This window comes from Sciurus carolinensis, chromosome 1 (genome assembly GCF_902686445.1).
Source record: "Sciurus carolinensis chromosome 1, mSciCar1.2, whole genome shotgun sequence".
In the NCBI taxonomy this organism is placed as follows: Eukaryota; Metazoa; Chordata; class Mammalia; order Rodentia; family Sciuridae; genus Sciurus; species Sciurus carolinensis.
In genome coordinates this window covers 111,166,632-111,187,822 of record NC_062213.1, presented here as the reverse complement: position 1 = coordinate 111,187,822, position 21,191 = coordinate 111,166,632, and the positions used below count along the sequence as shown (strand labels likewise).

The following is a 21,191-nucleotide window of genomic DNA, read 5'->3' as shown; positions in this document are numbered from 1 at the left end:
TTTGAGGTTCCCCAGTGTGCGTAGTATTACCCAGCTCTAGCCCCATGTCTCTCCCATAGGACTGGGAGATTAAGGGAAACTTATTTGAATGTGAAGCTCATGCTAACCACTGTGCTATGAGTAATAAAAACCCTTTGTCTCTGGTCCTGGAGTCTCAGGGTTCCCCCCGCCCCAGCATCCATGAAACTGTGGCAGGCTAACTTGTTAGATTTCAAGGGTAGAATTCCAGACCCTTCGAAGTTGGGACAACGGCCCTTATTGCCTTTCTCTACAACAATTGAGACTTCACTTCTCAACCTTCCAAAACACTTGCCTCTGATGCCACAATTCCCCTTAGCGTTCCTTAGAGCAGAGATAATTCATTCCACGCTTCCTAACCAGCCTCCAAGGTGCTGGTAGGATGTCTCCTGTCTTCCCAACTTCACCTCTAATCACCCCAGTCCTATTCCAGTTCAGGACACCCCATCTCTGCACACGCTCTCTGTTTTTACATCTACACCCTTTGGAGTGCTCTTCCCTCCCCAAGGGCTGTCCTTCCCCTATTCTGCCTGTACATCTTTTGAGGCCAGCATCTTCCAGTGCCTGCTCATAGCCAGTCAGAATGTCCTTCTCCTGCCCTGTCTCCCTCCCCGCCCTTGCATTTACTCAACCTTTCTGGCTTGTGTGGTGACTGCCTGGGTAAACCCTCCTCTACTTCTCCCAGAGTTTCCCTTCCCCTCTATTCAGATCCTGTCAGTTTCTGTAGTGTCTGGCATACAGTAGGAGCTCTATAGATGAGAGGCGTGTTGACAGAGTGCAAGTGCACCAGGAATGGCCTTGCAGGGTGGTTTGAGAGAAACCCATTGGAGCGGAAAGGGGTTTTAAGGGAAAGGAATATAGGCAATATAGGTTCCTAGGTGGAACCATCTAGGGCAGAAGGAACAGCCACTTTGGGTGGGATTGAGTTTACGAAGGAAGATCCAAAGAGGTGAGTCTGAAAAGAAAGTGAGACCCGGGACTCAGGAGGACATCGATCATTTTTCTCGGAGGGCACAAGCCCTGGTGAGAGCACCAGGGTCTGGGTCCCTTGACCACTGGTCTCACGAGGCTGCCACCCGGCAACCCCCTTTCCAGTCCCCGCCTACCCCCTCCGCCTGCGTCGGCCATCAGAGCCTCGCTCGCGGCCCGAGAGCCTCGCATTGACGCGGGCCCGCGCGTGAGTCAAGCCTGCGTCACGGCGCCCTGCCGCCAGGGTGGCCTTTCGGAAAGCGAGGGAACAGTGCACGCCGCGCTCCGCCCAGCTCCGTTCCGCTCCGCAGAGCCGGCGCGGCCAGGGCGCGGGGAGGGCGGCACTCAATCCCGGCCTTCGCAGCCCCTCGCGCCCCCTCCGCCGCGGGACCCGGGTTCCCAGGCCGCTCCTCACATCCCCGAGCGCGCGGCGGGCGGGAGAGGGGTTAGGACTGGCTACGAAGGAGGGGGCAAGGAGCGAGCGGAATCGCGTGCGCCGGCGCGCCGCTCTGGGGCCCCTCCAGCCCCGGACCCGGCCTGTCGCCACCAGACTCGGGCGGCCGCTAGGAGAGATTTTTGCACCCTCGACCGGTCGGGGACCGCAGCTACTCTGCCGGAGTGCAGGGGCCGAGTCAGTGCGACGGCCCACGCGGGACAGGTGAGTCGCCGGCCGCGCCCCGCCTGGCTTCATCCAGCCAGCCGCCGCAACTTTGCTTATTCTGGCCCCGCCCCAGGCAGGAAGGCCTAAGGACCAAGGTGCGAGGCGGCAATCCCCCAGTATCCGCCCGACCCTGTGCTGGCGCCGGGCTCCTCCTGCTGCTCCAGCCATAGTTGCCTGGCGACGGAGCCCCTGGTCCCTGCTAGTTCGGCGCATCAAGGGTACCCAGCAGCGCACGTAGGGGTTGGGCATTGGGCTTCAGCTTCTGGGGCTCAGAAGGGCCTCAGAACTCCGGAGGTAATTGAGCAGAGCTGCAGAGGCAAGCGCCCGCGGAGGACAAGGGAGGAGGCCCGCTTGGCGGGACCCGCCGCCTAGAGCTGCGCGCCCAGGGCGCAATTCCGCCGGGAGGTTCCTGCGCGCCTGGGGACCCCAGCCCCAGCCACTGGGCCTCAGGCTCGTGACCTTGACAGTAACATTGGCAAGAGAAGTAGAACGCTCACGCCCGATATGAATATTTAATTCCCAGTCCTCGGGCCGGTCCTCGTCGAATTCGGAACTATAGGGGAGCCCTTCCTCCCTCGAGGGAAGCGCATCTGGAAGCAGAAAGGCAGAAATAGGGGATGTATACCGGGTGCTGATCTGGAGAGGGCGCCTTACTCGGAGAATGGCTTCTCTGAGTCACATTTATACCTGTGCGCGGTGCTCTGAAGCGATGTTTGTGGTAGACCAGCGAGGGCTGTTCCCCCAGGGGCGCGGCCGCCTTGGAAGGAAGCCCGATGTTTCCTTTTAAAGCCCAAACAGCCATGTCAGGGCTCCAAGTTCAGAAGTCCTGAGACTACTAACCTTGTCGCTGCCAAGTGTGGTACTTTTTTCTGAATTTGCTGCCATTCCTCTTTCCTATTTTTGAGAAGTATTTTAACAGGCCTTTTGGATTAGGAAATTTCTAACCAAAGCTACATTTGGGGCAGTCCAGCTGTGATCAAGAGGCAGGTGGGTTTGGGTTGGGGAGATGAGGAAGTCAGGTAGAGTTGGAAGATTCTTTTGAAGGCACTACCCTTGTTAACAGGAACTTCCAGGAACTGAGAAAATCTTGTAATGGCTCAAAAAAAAAAAAAAAAATTCAATCAAGACTTTAGTGTCTGTTAGGCTTTGCCAGGTGTGACCATAATTGGAGAAAAAGGTCAGCTGCATGAAGGTTAACTGTGGGGCCTCTTATGTTTTACACTGTGCTTATATTATCTCATGGCACTGTTTGGTGGGTTCATCTCCTGGGCTGGAAGGGCTTTGAGGTCACACCTGGTTGTCCTTGGCCATGGTCCATCCATGGGACCATCAAAGGCTCTCGCTCCTCTGCCTGCTTTTTGTCTAATGGAACAGCTGTGGCTAAGTAGGTGGTTGAGTTTCAGCAAATCCCTGCAGCTCAGCCTGGAGGGTGACTCAATGCAGGAGGCAAATCGTGCCCACCAGCTCTGATTGGAGGGAGTTTGTTTGGTCTGAGTCATACGCAGAGTCGTGTGTCAGCTGTTGTGAATTCAATGAAGTTCTTTAACAGGACTCACGAGCAGGAATATCCTGAGCCCCAAGTGTTTTGGAACCACTGGTCAAAGATGGTCAAATCCTCAACTGAGTAGAGCTCAGGCTGCCTGGCCGCTGGGCAAGAACCCCAGAGCTCCCACCCACAGGAGAGGTGAACAGGACCAGGCTGGGGAGTAATGTTGAGGGAAAATCTAGGGGGAGGCCCTGTGATTGTGGTCACAACTGGCCTCAGTGCTGTGCCGTGTGCTAGCAGAGTGACCTTGGGCAAGTCACTTTACTTCTGGAGCCTCTTTCTCCTCACTTGTAAAACAGGGATGCCTATGGTACCTTTTCTGCAGGCTTATTTTTTGCCCAGTGCTGGACACACAGCAGATACTCATTAGATGTTAGTTCTCCATTTTTTCCCTTATGGGTCTTAATCAGAGGGAATTCTTTCTCTTTCTGTCTCTGCCCCTGAGTACCAACTGGGGGGGTATATGAAAGGCTGAGTAAGAGCAGAGCTAGTGCTGGGTGTACTGGGTGCCTGTGACCACCTGCAATAGCTCCAAGGTGAGACTCCGGCACAGACCTTACCTCCTTGGGATTACTCATGTCTGTGGCCTGGTCCTAAGCTGTGGTACCTGTTGGGTGGACTTCAGGGACCCCACCTCTTTGAGAAAATCCTCCTCCCCACTTGTCCTATCTGTAAGAGTTAGGCCCAGTGCACTACTTTGATGGCGCACTCCTGTAATCGCAGGGACTGTGAAGGCTGAGACAGGAGGCTCTTGAGTTCAAAGCCAGCCTTAGCAAAGACACAAAGCAACTCAGTGAGACCCTGTCTTTAAATAAAATACAAAATAGGGCTGGGGATGTGACTCAGTGATCAAGTGCCTCTGAGTTCAATACCGGGTACCCCCCCCCCCAAATTTTTTTTGACAGGTGCAATAGAAGTGTTCAGGAGGGACGGGGCTGGCCTTTCCTGGACAGGAAAGGGAAGAGTGGGTCTCCTACTTTCCTGAAGAATCCTGGGCCCCTTGTTTCTTCGCTCTGTTATATGTCTAGACTTGAGCCAAGATGTGTGCACCTCCAGACTGAAGGATGTTAGAGGATCCTTACTGAATACAGCAAGAATGAGGCTGTCCTGACCCAGGAGACTCCAATCTGTGACTAGAAGTGTGTGTGTGTTGCCTTCATCATTCACCCTGGAGCCAATGCCCTCCTCAGTGAGCCTCGGAGCATATTCCGAGGCTGATGAAGACAGAGAAGACTCTGGAGCCGCAGCTTCCTTCTGCCTGTGCACCCTCCCTCTCCTTATATTCCTTAACTGTCCAGCTTTGCTGCAGTAGGACAATTTATCATTAATCCCTTTAAAACTGCTAAGATAAGCAGTGGAAGAGTTTAAAGGGAAGGTGAATTGGAGCTTTTTTCCCTAGACGAAATCTGAGTTATCGCTTGCTCCCAGGCTGGTCTGCAAGAAATACTCACAGCCAGACATCTGGAGCACCAGGATAGGAGAAATCCCTGGCTTCTTAGCCCCTATGCCAGCTTCCCCTGAATGATGTCCCAGGCTGTCAGAGTTCCTGTCCCGGATTGCTAGAGTGCTATCCAGGACAGTGCTCTGTGGGGGAAATGCCCCCTCTGTGGGGAAATACCCCCTTTGTATGCTTTAATAGGGGTGAGTGCAGTTCCGGATTCTGACAGCTCATGTCATGCTTGGCATGCAGTGCTAATATCCCGTTTTTTATTGAGGCTTCTGTGCTGTGCTAAGTGCTTTATTCACAGACCATCTTGTTTCTTGTTTAATCTTCACTACGATCCCAGGAGACATATATTGCCATCTGCAGTTTATAGATGTGGAATTTGAGGTTCAGAGTAGTTGAATAATTTGCTCAAGGTCACACAGGTAGTGAGCAGCAACCTGAAATTGGTATTCAGTTCTGTCAGATTTTAAACTTAATTCTCTTAACCACTGTGTGATGTTTCCTTAATAGGCACTTTATAAATGTTTGCTGACAATTGAAGCATTTACCCAACCAAATGAGGTTATCTGAACTTGTGGGTTCTGTTCTTCAAGCTAGTGCCCTGGAAAGAGGCAAATGGGCCTCTACAGTAGGAAACTGGTAAAAAACGAACAAATCCAAATTTCCAAGGTTTGGGGAATATGATGTTTGGTTCCAAGTGGTCTGGAATCCGGAAAGAGATGCCCAGCTCCATGTTGGCACTTCCTATCCTGCCCTTGTCTTTCTCTTTCTGACTTCCATCCCTTGGACTTCATTCCTTAGACTTCATATCCAAGTCAGGGGCTAGTGCCTGGAGCAGGGGGAAAGGAGTCAGAGTGGGTTGAATGCTGCCCTGAGAATTTCTGCATTTGCAGAATCAAGGATGCCAGTGGCTAATGGGAGCTCTGTGTGTCAGGTTTCTCTGCTGGACAGTGTGTGCCAGGATTCTCAGCAGCATCGGATGAGGCCCCAGACCCAGAGCAAAACTGCTAGCACTCCAAGATTATTTACAGCTGCTGCTGGCAAGGGCTGCTGAGAGGGAAGCTCCTTGCTTTCTGGCCTTGTCCCATGGAGACCCACACTCCTTACCCCTAGGCCTCTGCCTCTTGTGTCCTTGGCTGTTCTGGGAAACCTGGAATCTGATGCTTCCTGCCTGTCTTGTCTCTTCTCTCTCTGAGAAATCACCATCCCAGAAGGAACAGCCCATGCTGTCCTAGCCTGTCTGCCATCTCCAAACCACTCAAGAGCCCTGTGGAGAAGTTCCTGTAAGTGAGGGTGGATAACTGGAATGTAAGCATTAATGCTTCCCCACCCCCAGTGGACAAAGAGGACTTCCCAGAATCCCTTGCTTCAGAGGCAGCCATTTTATAGAGGTGTAGTCCTTTGATAATTCTATTTTTTTCCTTCTCCTCCTCCCATGAGCAACTATTTAAAATTCAAATGTTCATCTGTGGGTAAATCTAGCTACTTCAAAATATAGACTTAGATATTCACTGTGAACAGAAAACATAAGCTCAGCCAGGCACGATGGCACATGCTTGTAATCCCAGTGGCTCAGGAGCCTGAGGCAGGAGGATCGAAAGTTCAAGGCCAGCCTCAGCAACTTAGTGAGGCCTTAAGTAACTTAGTGAGACCCTGTCGGAGAATGAAAAATAAAAAAGAGCTGGAAATGTGGCTCAGTGGTTGAACACCACTGGGTTCAATCCCTGATTAAAAAATATATATATTTTAAAAAAGAAAGAAAAGAAAAGAAAACATAAACTCAGATGCAATATGAATTATTGTACTAAATTGTTCTCATGTTCATAACCAAGAATGTTTTGTTGGAAAATAATTCTGTATTAGGTGAGTCTTAATCCACTTGAGTCCCCAACTTGTTGTTTGTCCTGTGACTCTTGTGAAGTGGAAGAAAGGCACACCTAGGGCCAGAGGAGCAAATACTCAGTTCTCAGGCCCTGGCATCACCTCCTCAGCTGCACAGTCCCACAGAGCCACCATGCTGCCATCTAGAGCCCACCCAGCAGTTCATCTAAAGGTAATGAATTACCTCTTACTCTACTCCATCATTTCTAATTACTGGTTTAATTAGAATTTCTTCTGGATTCTGTGCACCATTAATTTACCACTTATTCTCTTTTGTTTGCAAATAGAATTCACTGATCCAAAGCCCCAAAATCCTACCAGTTGCATTTTTCTTTTTAGTTTTAGGACTCCTGAACCCTTCTGGTTTGAAGAGTCTTGAGTTGTGCATAGAGTAGGAGTGCTGTTTGCTAAGGCTAGCTTGTAAGAAGGATGAGAACATCACCTGGTGGGGTAGTTCCAGCAGGTGCCACAGGCGAGTACGCCACGAGGACATGGACCTTCTCTTCCCAAGATCTAACAGAAAGAGAGCGATGTTCCTCTCCTGGGCAACCTGGGCTGATTCCCAGTGTCCAGCAGGCGCTGTCCACGGTCCTGCCCATCACTGAGGTCATTAGCCTGCTAGTAATTTAGGGATTCTGCTTGACAAATTCAGAGGGAATCTGCTTGATTGGTGTCCCAAATCACATTCTGTTGTTAGTTTTGGAAAAGGGCCTTACCAAGTGAGGAAACTTCTCACCTCAAGAAGAAATGGTGGTAGATGGGCTTGTTCTATTGTTGACTTGTTGAGAGATTTGGGAGTATCACTTTCCAAGGTAGCATGGTATATCCCAGATGTTCTCAACCAGTGCCACAAAGGGCTAGCATGTGCCTCAGAAATCACAATGCTTGCACCCCTTGGGCTAGCCAGGGGTGACCTGCAGTGGTGGAGCCTCCTAAGTAAGGTACATTTACCCTGGCATGTCATATTATTTTCTCTGTGTCATGACATGCAAAAGATTGGAAAGCATTCGTATGTTAGAAAGAATATGGGCTACGGTGTGGTAGATCACAGTTTGAATCCTCACTTTTCCACTTCATGGCTGGGTCATCCTGTGCATTAATAGTTTGCTTCTATTAGCCTACACTTTTTCATCCCTAATACAAGAATTACATATTGTCTCAAGTTGTTGAGAGGATAAATAAAGTCTGGAAGCATAGTAGTTCTTCACTGTGATTGTTCCCAACAGGATTGCTTTCCCGCCTAGCACTCCACAAAGCTGCACTGAAGGCTGGTGAGGAAAGAGACATAAACCCTCTCATTCTCAGGAAAGAGACATCATGTGGGGACTGTAATTAAGGGTTTCTGATCATTATTCCTTCAAGTGCTCTTCAGTAGGCCGTTGGGTAACTCAGGTAATTGGACACCCTTGTTCCTTCTGTCTCTCTCTCTCTCTTAGACAAAAGAAAATAGAGACTTTAAGAAAGTCCAGATCAGAGGATTGGGCAGATGCTATGAGGATTCGTCTATTACCCCCTTAAGCCCCCCACATGACCTACAGTGGTGGACCCCATGGATTAGGAAAGAAGAGAGTGAGGCCTCTACTTGTTGCTTATGAACTTTATTTTTTGCATCTAATTTTAAATTTTTTTCTCTTTTTTTAAAAAACAGATACTCTTGTGGGTCTTTCTCCTGCCTGGGACCTATGTGTCCTTTGACACCCCAGGGGTGTGTTTCCTTCTCTTTTTAAAACCTAAACCTCATCCAGCAGACTGACCCAGGTGACCATCATCTCTTACCTATCCTCTCAGTTTCCTCACTTTTGTTCTACACACAGTCAGCAATCCCTTTTAAAAGAGTTGGGCCTCAAACACTAAAAATAAAATAAAATAGTTGGACCATATAGCATGTTAGTTCAAAACCTCCATGAGGTTCCCTTTAACATCAGAAGGAAACCCAAACTGCTTTCCATGGCCCAAGTCCTGCCTGCTGTGGACACTTGCTGTCTTCCTGTCTCAGCAGCTCCTGTCTCCCTTGCTCAGGGTGCTGTACAAATGTGGCCTTTCTATCTGGTCCTTGCATTCATCAAGCATGCTGGTCCTCCCTCAGGCCTTTGCACTGTCCCTTGTCTCCTCCCTGAGTGCTGTCCTAGGTTGTCCACATGGCTCATTCCCTTGCTCTTTTCAGTCATGTCACCTTATCAAAGCATGCTTCCTTAACCCCCCATGTCTTAAAGAATCCCTGACCTACTCCATCCCATCATACTGATATATTAGATGCATTTGTATGTGCTATAGACATTTGTCTATATACCCATTATAAATTATGTATTTGTATGATTTTTATTTGTCCCTCTGCACTAGAATCTAAATCCCCCAGGGCAGAAGCATCACGTACTGTGCTCTCCGCTGTATTAGAATGGGTCCTGGCATATGCTATGCAGTGAATATTTGTTGAAGTAAAAGAAAAGAAGGGGGAGATAGAAGAATATTTAAAAATCCATATTTCAGCAGTGCCTCTATTTGATTGGAGTCTGGGCTCCTTTCTGCTTCCAGTTCAAGAAGTGGGAAGTTACTTGGTGTACTGAGCACCTGTGTTCCCCACTAACTCCTCAGGCTCCCAGGAGTGTGCTCCACTTGGGTTCCAGGGCATTGTGGAGAAACCCGGAGGTGGGGTGTGTGTGCCATTATTTTTGGTTTGCTCTCACCTTCAGGGGCAGCTTGTGCTGGTCTCTGGAGTATCTGGCCTCGGCTGAGCACAACCCTCATGTTTGTCTCATTTTATACTCATGAGGTAGGAGGCTTCATCCCCACCTTTTCAGGTCCAGAATCTGAAACCAAGAAAAGTTGTATACCTTCCCAAAGACTCACAGCTGGAAAATGGCAGAGCAAGACTCAAATTCAGATTTTCCTGGCCCTAAACCCTGTGATCTTCCTATGATACCTGTGAGGTTGGAAGTCAAGTTCTAGAGTCAGACTGTATCAGTGGAAATCTAGAGGCCTCTACTTCTTGATCCTATGCCCATGGGTGAGTTGTCTTATTTCACGGATTCCAGAATATATATTTTTGCACATTACCATATCTTAGAATAAGGATATGGGAGTCTGGGGCAGTGACCTGGGTTTGTAATTCCAGTTACTCAGAAGACTGAGGCAGGAGTATCACAAGTTCAAGGCCAGTCTTAGTTAGACCCTGTCTCAAAATAAAAAATAAAAAGGACTGGGGCTAGAGCTCAGTGGCAAAGCGCCCCATGGTTAATTCTGTGGTACTGAAAAGAAAGAAAGAAAAAGGAAGAAAAAATTAGAAGATGATGTATAATCAATGGCCATTTCAAAATGGCAGTTGCTTCCAATAACTCTGGTAAATTCAAGAAAGTGCCACAAACAAGGATCCTAAGTTCAATGAAATATAGGCAATTAATCCCTCAGAGCCTCCCCTTTTTCATTTGCATATTGGGAATAAAAGTGGTCCTTACCTGTTGTCATTATTGGCAGGATTAAAGGAGATCCTGGAGGTCAGGCTGTCCGCACAGTAGCTGCCACAGAGGTGGCATTCCAGCAGTGTGGGCTGTGCACTGCTGTTGTCCTTTTATTCTTGCTACGTCCCGTCCCGTTCTGCCTTCAAAGTTCCCCAGTAGACTGCTCAGCACCTGAGAAGAGCAGCGTGTGGGGCAGGGTGGCGGGGCTGCCCTGGCTTACCTACTGAGCACGCCTTCCCTGTGGCACCAAATGGTAAAAAGGAACCAAAAGATCTTGTTTGCACTGGCCACGCCCACACTTTCCAGTGCCAGTTCTTCCCCTCTGGACCATCTGCCCCTCTTCCTGCTTCTTTTTCCTCTTGGCTAAGAAAACAAAATATCCAGGGCAAAGAGCATGCTCCAGAAATGCAAGCTGAAGGTGAGCAGGGGGCTTTGGAAGGTCCTGTTGGCTCTTTGACCTGATTTATGGTTGGAAATGGCCCCACCTGTCCCATAGCATGCTTAGTGCCTATCTTATCCAAAACTGATCTCTCTGAGATGAGAATGGTTCCTCTACAGAGGGGGAAAGGTGGAATACAAATACTGCCTCCTTTTACAAAGGAAAAAAAAAAATCACTGAATGATGGCCAGACTTCGTGGAGTACCTTAGCTTTTCAACTGCCACTTGGGCCATGCTCTTTGGATCAGAATATTATATCAGAATATGGGAAAATTTGGATACTGGGAAAATACCTCAGACAGTAGAAAATTTGGGACATTCAAAATGTATCCATTTGTTCAAGAAATCATTTAATTCATTCTTATCATATTTATTGAGCACGTATAGCAGAAAGACAACAGAATCTGGCCTTGGCAATTGTGATAAGAAATGGGAGACCAAAATACAAACCTGACAAATCTGTGAAATAGAGTCAGAAAATTACCACCGTGTTTATTTCTCAATAAGCTTTTCTTTCCTTCTCCTTCCATCCATGTGGTAACCAGATGCAGTTGGTAAATAAATGATGTTCCTTATTTTACAATTGAATAAGGAACAGAAAGCTGACTTCCAAGTCCTGGGGTCCTTCCCACATGGACTGAGAGCTGCACTTGATTACAGCCTCCCTGGCTGGGGCAGAACACAGACTTCTAGTAGGTTTAAATGTCTGTCTGGTCAGCTCGGTTCACTTTTTACCTCTGTCTCTTTGTTTCAAAGGCGAAGGCTGCAGTTAGAATTTCAACATAGGAAGCAGGTTGTTCTCAGGATGAGGAACCCAGAACATCTGTTAAGTACCATATTCTGCCCACAGAAATTTATAGGATAACCTGTGTGTGCCAATACTGCTGGCAGGGAGTAGTGAGGCGTGGACATGAAACTGAGTACACCTTGATTCCTGCCTTCATGGAGCTTCCTGTTTGGAAAAAGAATCAGGCATGTTAACAACTGGTTTTTCCAGAAAGCCAGATGGTGAAAGCATGAAACAGTCTCACAAGGAGTTTGCTGAGAAGGGCAGCAAAAAGGACGTCCATGCTTACTCCGAGAATTGCAGAGGTGTCACAGAGTTGAGACCTTGGACCTGGAAGGCTTCAGGAGGCAGAGGATGGGGGAGGGTTTGTGTAGATGGAGTAGAATGTGCTGGGAGGAAGTGGAAGCCAGGGGCGTCATGCAGGGGGCCAAATGTCTTGGTGAGAGTCCTGGGCTCTTTCAGTAGACAGTGGGAGTGGGGGACATGGTATTTCCTGGAGATGCCTCTGAAGGCAACATGTGGGATGGACTTGAAGAGTTGGGAGCCTGCAGTGAGCGTCTAGCTGAAGAGAGGGCCTGACCCAGAGCAGGTGGGAACAGGACAGAGCCGAACACGCTGGCAGGACTTTATGACACTAGGATGGGGGTGAAGGTGGGAGAGATTGAGAATAGTGGGGTCTCTGCCTGTGTGTCCTGGAGAGAAGGGCCCAGGTAAGCAGTTGTCAAGCCATGGCCAGACACTATCAGGAGCAGTTTGCCCTAGATGACTGTCAGAGGTTTCAATAAAACAATTAAAATAATTTGGAGGACAATTTGTGTCTCTGATAACAGTCCAACCTCAGTGGCAGCCCAGAGGCTCGGAGGTAATTAGGAAAGCTGTTGGGGCTACAGCTGTTTGTCACATGGAAATCAGGAAGCTGCCAGGCACTCAGGGGAGGGAACCTGGCCATGCTTCCCTCTCACCATCAGATAATCTTGAACTGGACCTTGGCCTTGAGGCCTGGGAGCTGGGCCTTCTCCCATCTGCTCCTCAGGGACTTCCAGTTTGTCTCATCTATTTGAGGATGTGCTGGGTCACAACATGCTTTCCAGTGCCACAGTTCTGAGGGGAGCAAGCTGGGTACACTCTGGGGCTGGGTGAAGTGGGTGCCATGGGGTCTGTGTTCAAGTTGACTGCTTGCTTCCCCAAAGATGGCAGTTTCTCCACTCAGTTCCCCTGGGGAGTTTGTCCCATAGGTGACCTAATACAGCCTTCCTGAGCAAGAGACATCCCAAAACTAGGAGCAAGTGCTCAGAGGAGCTGACTTTAGCACCTCGGAAGGGCACCCCTTCCCCCTTCTCCAGCTGCTGCAGGGTAGGGGGTGGGGCCTAGGTGTAGCCCTGGATGCAGGGTGAGCATGGCCACCCCGAACTCCTTGAGCTAATTGCCAGATGCCATGTTGGGAACATTGTTGTGAAGCCATCAGTGCTCTGGCAGGAGATATTTTTACCTGTTTGCCTCCTAGTTGCATTCCTTTTTTCTCTTTGAAGAAGATTCACAGTTCACTGCTCAGTCCTGCTTCTCTCACAGGAGCTATTCTGAGCTGTAAGCCACATGGGTTGCTAAGTGACAAGCTGGCACTGAGGACCTGCTCGGCACTCAGGCCCCTCTGCATTGTGCTTTAAGTAATTGAGGCATTCCTTTCAAGGAGCACCGTGCAACGCCGTCATCTGACGCATTGCTCGTGAATGGAACTTTACAACCCATCCCAGCTACGGGGGGATAATTAGAGTACGGCTGGGCTGGTTGTCAACACATCTTCATGATGCTCCAACTGGCTGTCAGCTGACGGGGGGTGGCAGGACAGACAGACCGTGGAGTCTGTGTCACCTCGTGCCAGGGGCAGGACATGCCTCGCTCACACCCACAGGCAGGAGGGCCATTTGCTGGATATATGCTGGAGCTGAAAGGGGCTTTAGACGTCATGTAGACCAACCCATTTTACACACATGGAAACAGAGGTCCTGGGAGGTTAGGGAAGTGTTCCAGTCTGTAGAGTTGGTTGATGTCTGAATTGTGACTGGCTCTATGGGATGCAAAGGCAGGGCAGAGAGGAATGGCCCCCTCTGGGTCCTTCTCTGTTCCTGGTGCTTGCCCAAGGCTATACTTTGGGGTTACTGGTTGGATGTACTTTGGATTCCCATGCTCTGATCTGGAAGCTGTTCTTTTACCAGCATGTGAATCCCAGGCTTCAGAGGACTGGGAGTGAGGGTTGGGGAGAGGGAAGGTTATTCCAAGTTCCTACTGTTTCCACTTCCCCTTTAAAGAAGCCTTTCAGTTTGGAGCATGGAGAGAGTCTGGAAGTCGGGAGACCCGTGTGCTGAGCATCACACTCTGCACTGTCCTGGTCTCGGCACCCCCATCTGTAACCTGGAGTGCAAGCAGCTGCCAGCTTTATTCCCTGGCAGCATTGGCAGTGTGAATCCAGCGACAGCCCAGGAAGAGGCAACATTTGTGAGAGACCCCTAGGGGCCAGTGGCTCTAGGACCTGTGCAACTTACCCTCCTCACAGCTTTGTAAGGGGGCACTGGAGCTCCTGTGACAGGTGAGAAAACTTATGCTAAGCAGTTGGTACCCAGTGAAGCTGGGATTTCAGCCCAGGCTGAACGACTGGTGAGCAGAATCACTACTCTAACTGTGTCAGTAGAACATATAAAATGTTAAATGGGCCAGGTATGGTGGTGCATGCCTGTAATCTGAGGGGCTTGGGAGGCTGAGGCAGGAGGATTGCAAGTTCAAGACCAGCTTCAGCAATTTGGTGAGGCCCTGTCTTAAAATAAAAAATAAAAAGGGCTGGGGCTGTGGCTCAGTGGTTAAGTACCCTGGGTTCAATCACTGGTATCAAAAAAAGAAAGAAAGAAAATGTTGTTAAATGGTTTCAAATGATTACAAATACTAGGTCTGAACTATATTTTTATTATTATTAATAATGCCACACTTATATGAAGCCTTGGTTTTATTTACATTTTATTGCCAATCTTTTTGATTTGCATCTGGAACTCTGTACCCTTAACCTGGCTCCTTTGGCCACTGGGGTATGGTAATTGGCAGGACTTTGCTGGGTGTTGACCAGCAACCCCAGGAGGAAGCCAGTTCTTGCTAACCAAAGTAGACATTTCTGAGGTGAGGCAAAATGCTTCTGTCTACCTCCTGTCTTCACTCCTACTTCACTTTGGCCCTTCCTTAAGAGAAAGAGGGGATTTATGTGACCAGATGTAAATATGGGAACTTCCATATTTTGAATATATAAGGGTAAATAATGCCAGGCCTCCAGGCAGCAGTCACTTCCTTTGGATCCTCCCTGTGTGCCAAGCTCTATGCCAGGCTCTTCATTTGTGGTAACTCATTGGCTCCTCTCAGCAGCCTTCCCTGAGAAAGAAGGGAACTGTCATTAGATAGAACTATTTTCCTCCTGAGGAGACTGATGCTCCCATCATTCGTGCCTTGTCCAAAGAGCACACAGTTAGTGTGTGGCCAAGTCCTCCAGTGGCCAGCCCTCCCTGCCACTCCCTTCTGGCCACTCTGGGCACCTTCCTGTTCCTGGAATTCCTCATACTGCTTCCTTTCAGCATGCTCTTTTCTCTGCCAATGTTCTTTCCTGTCATTTAGACCTCTGCTCCAATGTCACCAAGAGGCCTTTCCTGGCTTCCCTACCCCCATCACGAAGGAGCAGCCAGCCAGGTCCCCTCCCCCCAGGCTGTTCTACCCCTGGCCATTATGTTTGACATTTATTTCTTAGTTTCTGGCTCTCATACAAGAAATGTGAACTTCACAAGAGGGGACACATGGCCTGTTTTGTTCACTGCTGTATAGCTTGCCCCTGGAAAGATCATGGTGTATGAGAGTCACTTGGGAAAAGTACATCAGGTGAGCAAGTGAGTGAGTGAATGAATGAATGTGAACTCTAAAATCCTAGCCTGTCTGACTTCAAAGTCCATGCCCTAAACTCCCACACCCATCTGCCTTCTTTCTGTCTTCCATCTTTTTTGAGCCTGACTCAGTAGGTGGAACTCCCTGGATGAGACTCTGATCAGGGTGTCAGGAGGACCTGAGTAGTTTTGAGCTATTCTCTATCTCTGGACCTCAATTTCCATACATATAAAATGGGGATGTTGAGCCAAGCAATTGCTTTCTTTTCTCAGAATCTGGTTCTGCTGTTGCCTGGGCATAGTCATAATCACCCGGCACTTCCCAGTTGAGATTATAACCCAGAACCTCAACTTGCAGTTTCACGTCAGCACTTTGCATCTTGCAAACCTGACGACACAGGGATCCCTAGGCCACCATCCTGCAGTGCAGGATGCTCAGATACCTCAGTGACATGGTGAGGAGGAGGAGGAAACTCATGCAGCATTAAGCATGGCCCTGTGGTTGCCCGGATGCTGCTCTTAATGTCCTTCTCTGGCATTTCCAGAATGTGCTTTGTCCTTCAGTCCTCTTTGCTTAAAAGGATGCTTTTTTTCCTTCCAATCCTTGCTCATGTTGGTGACTGAGCTGCCACTCACCAGGCTATTTATGGGGAAACGTGTTCTTTAGTTGGCCAGCATCAAGATGAATTCTGCAGACTGGTGGGACTCACCCTTGCTTTTCTCCAGCTGTGGCTTGATGATCCTTAAATCAGATCGAATGCATTGCAGATTGTTCTGATCAAATCCTGTTGTAGGCAGAATAGCTGGAAAGAGGCTCTGAGCCAAGGCACCCCTGTTCCTGTAGTCTCTAGAGGGACCCTCACCCTGTTTCCAGCTCCAGTCTTTAATAAGAGCTCTCCATGTGAGCTCTAGAGGAGGATGAGGTGCCCAGAGAAGCAGCATTGCATATGGTTTCCATTTAAGCACCCTGGGGACAAGGACCTTCTGGGTGGGGTCAGGGTTGGGCTCAAACCGACAGCCCAGCCAGAACACAGGCCTCCCTGTTGCATACTCTGGGGAGCACCCTTCACTTGTCTAGCAGCCCTGAAGGGTCCACAGACACATAAGTGCCACGTTGGGACACCCTCCAGGACACAGGGATATTCAGCTGACCCACAATGAAGTCCTGGTAGTAGGCTTTTTAAAGGGGATTCTGAGGTATTTTAGGCAGGCTGACTCTGTCTTAGTTCTTCCAAAGCCCAAGACCCTGACTGTTCCTGGGGTGGAAGGACTTATTGCTGAAGACACTGTTGCCCTTGGGTGAGAAAGGCAGGGAAGTGTCACCTGCTATTATGGTCCATGCCTCTGGGGAGGGCTAGCTAATCCCAAGGAACAGCATGGAAATTATCCCCACCTGCTGGGCCTCACAGCTTCACCATATGTGTAGCAGGACCTGGCTGACCAGGTTCCCTCAAAGGCCAGGTCTTGATTAGAGTCAGCCAGGAAGTCTGGGTCTCTGTACCCTTCTGCTGCCCAACAACCTTGCCTGTGCCATGCAGATGGTACAGATGTAGAAGGAGGAGAGCAAGCAGCAAGCAGCAAGCCCGACTTCCAGGGACAGCTCGTTCCCTTAATAAAGTAATTACAGAGCTAGGTAATTTACATCCCTAGAAAGATGCAGGGCAACTACAGACCGGGGTGTGTGTGTGTTTAATTTTAAATCCTCCAACCTCCCCTTAATGAGGAGGTGCCTTGAAATATAACGAGTGTTGGAATTCTTCAAGGATTCATTTTCTTGGTGCTTTATTTCTTTAAGGGAAGGCATGAATGACAAATGAGGACCAGCCAGAGCAGGGGAGAGTTTTGCCTCCCGGCCCATGTTGTGCAGACATTATCTGCTGTAAAACTGTCGCTGAAGGATGGAGAACCAGCTCTTGGCTGCAGTGGCTCTCAGATAATGTCAACGTTGAGGAATGACCCAGGATTTGTTGGCACCAAGCAAACACTTCTAGGTCTCTGGTGCCAGAATTCTTAGCTGAGCCTGGTTAGCTGCTTCTGCAAGGAAATGAAGGTGCCTTAGTAACTGGCACCCAGGAGCCCCACTGCAAGATACTATGGTTTTTTTTTTTTTTTTTTTTTTGTGGGGATGAGGTTAAAATGTTAATGCAAATGTTAATGTTTCTCTGAATCACCTGGCGATCCTGTAAAAATGCAGATAATGATTTTGTAGGTCTGAGGTAGGCTTGAGATTCAGCATTTTTATCAAGCACCTGATGATGCTACTAGTCCATGGATATTTTGAATAGGAAGACACTAGAAAAGGCAAACATTGTCTTTTCTGGCTCCCACCAAGTGGTTTCAGCTAAATAGAACGCAAGAGAGATAGGTCTTAGCCTGCAAGGGGAAAGCTGTGGGGGTCTCCAAGGGTCTTGAGCACTCGCAACTCTGCAATATGAAAGAGGGCAGTGGCATGATGGGTAACTTCACTTGGGTTCAGTGGATGGTTTTGCCTGCTTTTCCCTATTGGGTTTACCTTTCTAATTATGCTCAGAGGAGATCTCTGGAAAAACTGAGTGGGCAGGCCTTGAACTCTGCAATGGGGGCAATGATGGGAAGGGAAGGGAAGGCAAGCTTAACATTTGAAATCCTTGACCAGCCTCAGAGTGTGTGCCAGGAAGTTGACCAGGTTGTATCTGCTTTGGACCCCCTACCTCCCTGGTGTGCTCAACTAATCCTCTCCTGCTTTCCTGTTTTCACAGGTCCCTGGATGAGAAAGAACTGACAGCAGCTGAGTCCCACCTTCTCTGTGTGCTGGGGAGCAGGGCTGCGTGGCCCCGGTGGCACCCATGCCGAAGAACAGCAAGGTGACCCAACGTGAGCACAGCAATGAACACGTCACCGAGTCAGTCGCTGACCTGCTGGCCCTTGAGGAGCCTGTGGACTATAAACAGAGTGTACTGAATGTGGCTGGCGAGGCAGGTGGCAAGCAGAAGGCAGCGGAGGAGGAGCTGGACGCAGAGGACCGGCCAGCCTGGAATAGCAAGCTGCAGTACATCCTGGCCCAGATCGGCTTCTCTGTGGGCCTTGGCAACATCTGGAGATTCCCCTACCTGTGCCAGAAAAATGGAGGAGGTAAGAGCCTGCCCTGCTTGCACCAAGGTGCCCTGAAAATGCACTGGGCTTAGGGGTGAAAAGAAGGTAGAACTGGAGTCCATGTAAGGTGGCAGATCAGGATTCCAGAGCGACTCTCAGGAGTAGCCATAACGGTGGCTAATAGCTATTCAGAGGCTGTAGGTCATGATAATAAGAACGTGTGCTCTGACCCTAGACTGCCTGGGTTCAGATCCCAGTCTGGGACCATGTACAGGTTGCTTAATTTCTCTGTTCCTCATCTGTAAAATGGGGATAATAGTGAATGGTGTCTCCCTCCTCGCAGGGGAATTGGAAGGATTAAATGACCTTTATACACTACCTGAGCCACATAGTAAAGAGCACCTGTTGGCCGCTATTATTAAATGTCTATTAGGTGCTAGACACTGTTCTAAACACTTACTGGGTATTAGGCCTGGGTAAAGTGCTGTTATCTGAGCATTTTGGATCAACCAAAGTACCAATTTCACAAGTCCGACCATGAAATCCCTGAACAACCTTATGTGAGGAAGAAGTTATCATCATCCTCACTTTAGAGACTGCAGAACTGAGACACAGATTGTTTAGGTGGTGTGTTCAGGGTCATGTGTGATGAAGGGTTCAGCTAGTGACACAATTAGGACTCAACCCGAACAGCCTAACCCCAGCTTGTGTACTGCACATGGCACCTGCTGCCACCCACCCCACCCCCATAGGGGACCACATGCTTCACCTGTGTGAATTCGTTTTGAAGATCTTGCTGGCGTCAGATCACCATCAGATGCCAGGGTGGGCAGAAGCCCCTAGGCATTGCCTCTTCAGCACTTAGCCTAAAATTTACCAAAGGCAGCCTGCTTTGAAACCATGGGGCAACTTAATGAATATAATCAAAGAAACTACCAATAGACTGGAAAAAATGGCATTTTCAAGCCCATTCTCTGCTCCTGAGAAGACCAGCCAGCAGAGAGCTACCCAGCTCCTGAACCCCTGTCCTGTGACTGACACACTCTAGTCTATTGGGTGGCCACAGCTTCACAGGCATTTTAACCCAGCTCCTCCTGTCCCTGCTCTGAGGGATTCTTGCCAGGCAGCCTTTTCCCCAAAACACGGCCTCATCCAGGAAACTTCCCCTCCTCTCCAGGATATATTCTGTGTCTGGCTCAAAAGGCAAAGTCTGGTTGGGGGCCTCTCCTCCTTCCCAGTTTCTATTGAGGGGCAGGGAGTGAGGCTGCCCACCTGAGCTCATGTGACTGAGCCAGGCCAGAGGTTTCCATTGTATAGTATATTTACCCCATGGTTCTATTGCTTGAAAGATATTTTTAAATTTTTCTATAAGTAACTGCCAATCAGAGCTCTTGGTTGTGCATGATGTGGTCACCATGTTGATATAAGACCAACTCAAAGAAAGATGTAAACATAAGTGTATGACTTCCTTATGCTTTTCCTCCGAGAAGAGCTCTAAGGCACCAAAAATTTTGGAGGACAGCCAGCATTTGGGGACCTACTCAGAACCTCTAACCTTGTCCTTGCTGGCTTATATGATCAGCTCTGTCTGGATACTTGGTGCTGAATCACAGAGTCCCCTTCATGACTGCATGTGTGTGTACATACACACACTCACTCACTCACTCTCAGGACAGTGTTTGGACTAGACTGCCTGTTCACTATGTCGGCCATCACCAAAAAGTACCCCCAGAAGAAAAGTGTGGTCAACTCTTGGGACTCAGTTCCCATTCTATGTTCATTTGTCCATCCTCTCTAGTGCCTGCAGTTCCCTCTTACCTTTAACTGTCTCACATCTTACAGGTTTTACAAGTCACCTTAAATGTTGAGAAGGAAGCAAATGGTCAGGGAGGAGACAGGTGTTTGGCCTTGCAGTTGGCATTATGTGGTTTTGAAACTTGGGTGATCCCAATCAAACTTTGCTTAATTCTGGATGGAAACTGTGGGACTCTGCTTAGCTCCACCAGATGCTGGCAATTTATTTATTTCTCATCCTCTTAATTTGCCTCTTTTCTGTTTATTTTTATGAAAAAGAGGCAAAGTTTATTAAGTGCTTAATGTGGATAAGTAACTCATTTTCTCTTTACGGTAGCCCTGTGATTAGGTATAGCATCAGGGTGAATGAAGTGTCAAAAATGGTCAACTATCAGCAAAAATTTTATGTTTCTACTTAATATTTCCATCCTTTTTATAAATTGGGTGACAATCTAGCAACACAGGTATCAAATAATTGGTTCAAAGTTACAGGCTAGTAAATGGCGAAGCCAGGTTTCAAGCCTGGGAGGTCTGCCTCCAAGATCTGAACTTGGCTCCTACTTAATCCATAGCTCAATGGGCTGGGGTCAACGTGGTCTTTTAAGCCCTGGAAACAAACGTGGGGTTTGCCAGAAGCAAGGCACTAGGTATAGACTGAGATATAGATTATTAGTGATCTAGGAACCTCAGAGAGCCAGGAGTCCACATTTTGCTAAATTTCCTAATGCTCCCAGCTATTCAAACTGGAGGCTCCTGAAAGCTGCTGAAACATGGAAGAAAACCCCATTGTGTCCCCAGGTTGTATTTCCTAAGATGGAAGAGTGTGCTATTGTGTTTTCAAATTATTTTAACAAAGGCTGATATACTACAAATTCTGCTCCCCTGGACTGCACAGAGCCCCTTGAGCTCTCTGGTCAGCAGGGCCTTGACATGGTCGAGAACCCTGCAGTTAGGTCAGCATCCTGCACCCTGGCTGAGGTGGACAGAACGTGAGCAGAAGTACCTGGTTTTTGCCATAGGTTCACTCTTGGCCGGGACCTACCCAGTTCTTTGAGGAGAGGAAAGAAACATCCATAGAAGATGCCAACCCACTTTGCAACACTCTGAAACCCATCTCCCTGGATACTGGGACAAAATAAAAAACCAGCAAGTCTATCTCCCTTGGCCTTCCTGTAGCAGATCACTTTTTTTTTTTTTTTTTTTGCAGTGCTGGG

The 21,191-nt window shown here is 48.7% G+C and overlaps 1 protein-coding gene across 1 annotated transcript in view; it reads left to right on the top strand.

Annotated features, from left to right (window-relative positions):
- The first annotated feature begins 1,239 nt into the window (after positions 1-1,239).
- Slc6a17 (solute carrier family 6 member 17) overlaps positions 1,240-21,191 on the top strand; it is a 50,064-nt gene continuing 30,112 nt past the window's right edge. The window contains exons 1-2 of the mRNA XM_047518000.1: positions 1,240-1,645; positions 17,850-18,222. Of these exons, the coding sequence (XP_047373956.1) occupies positions 17,937-18,222 (286 nt within the window). The 5' untranslated portion in view covers positions 1,240-1,645; positions 17,850-17,936. The remainder of the gene's footprint in view (positions 1,646-17,849; positions 18,223-21,191) is intronic.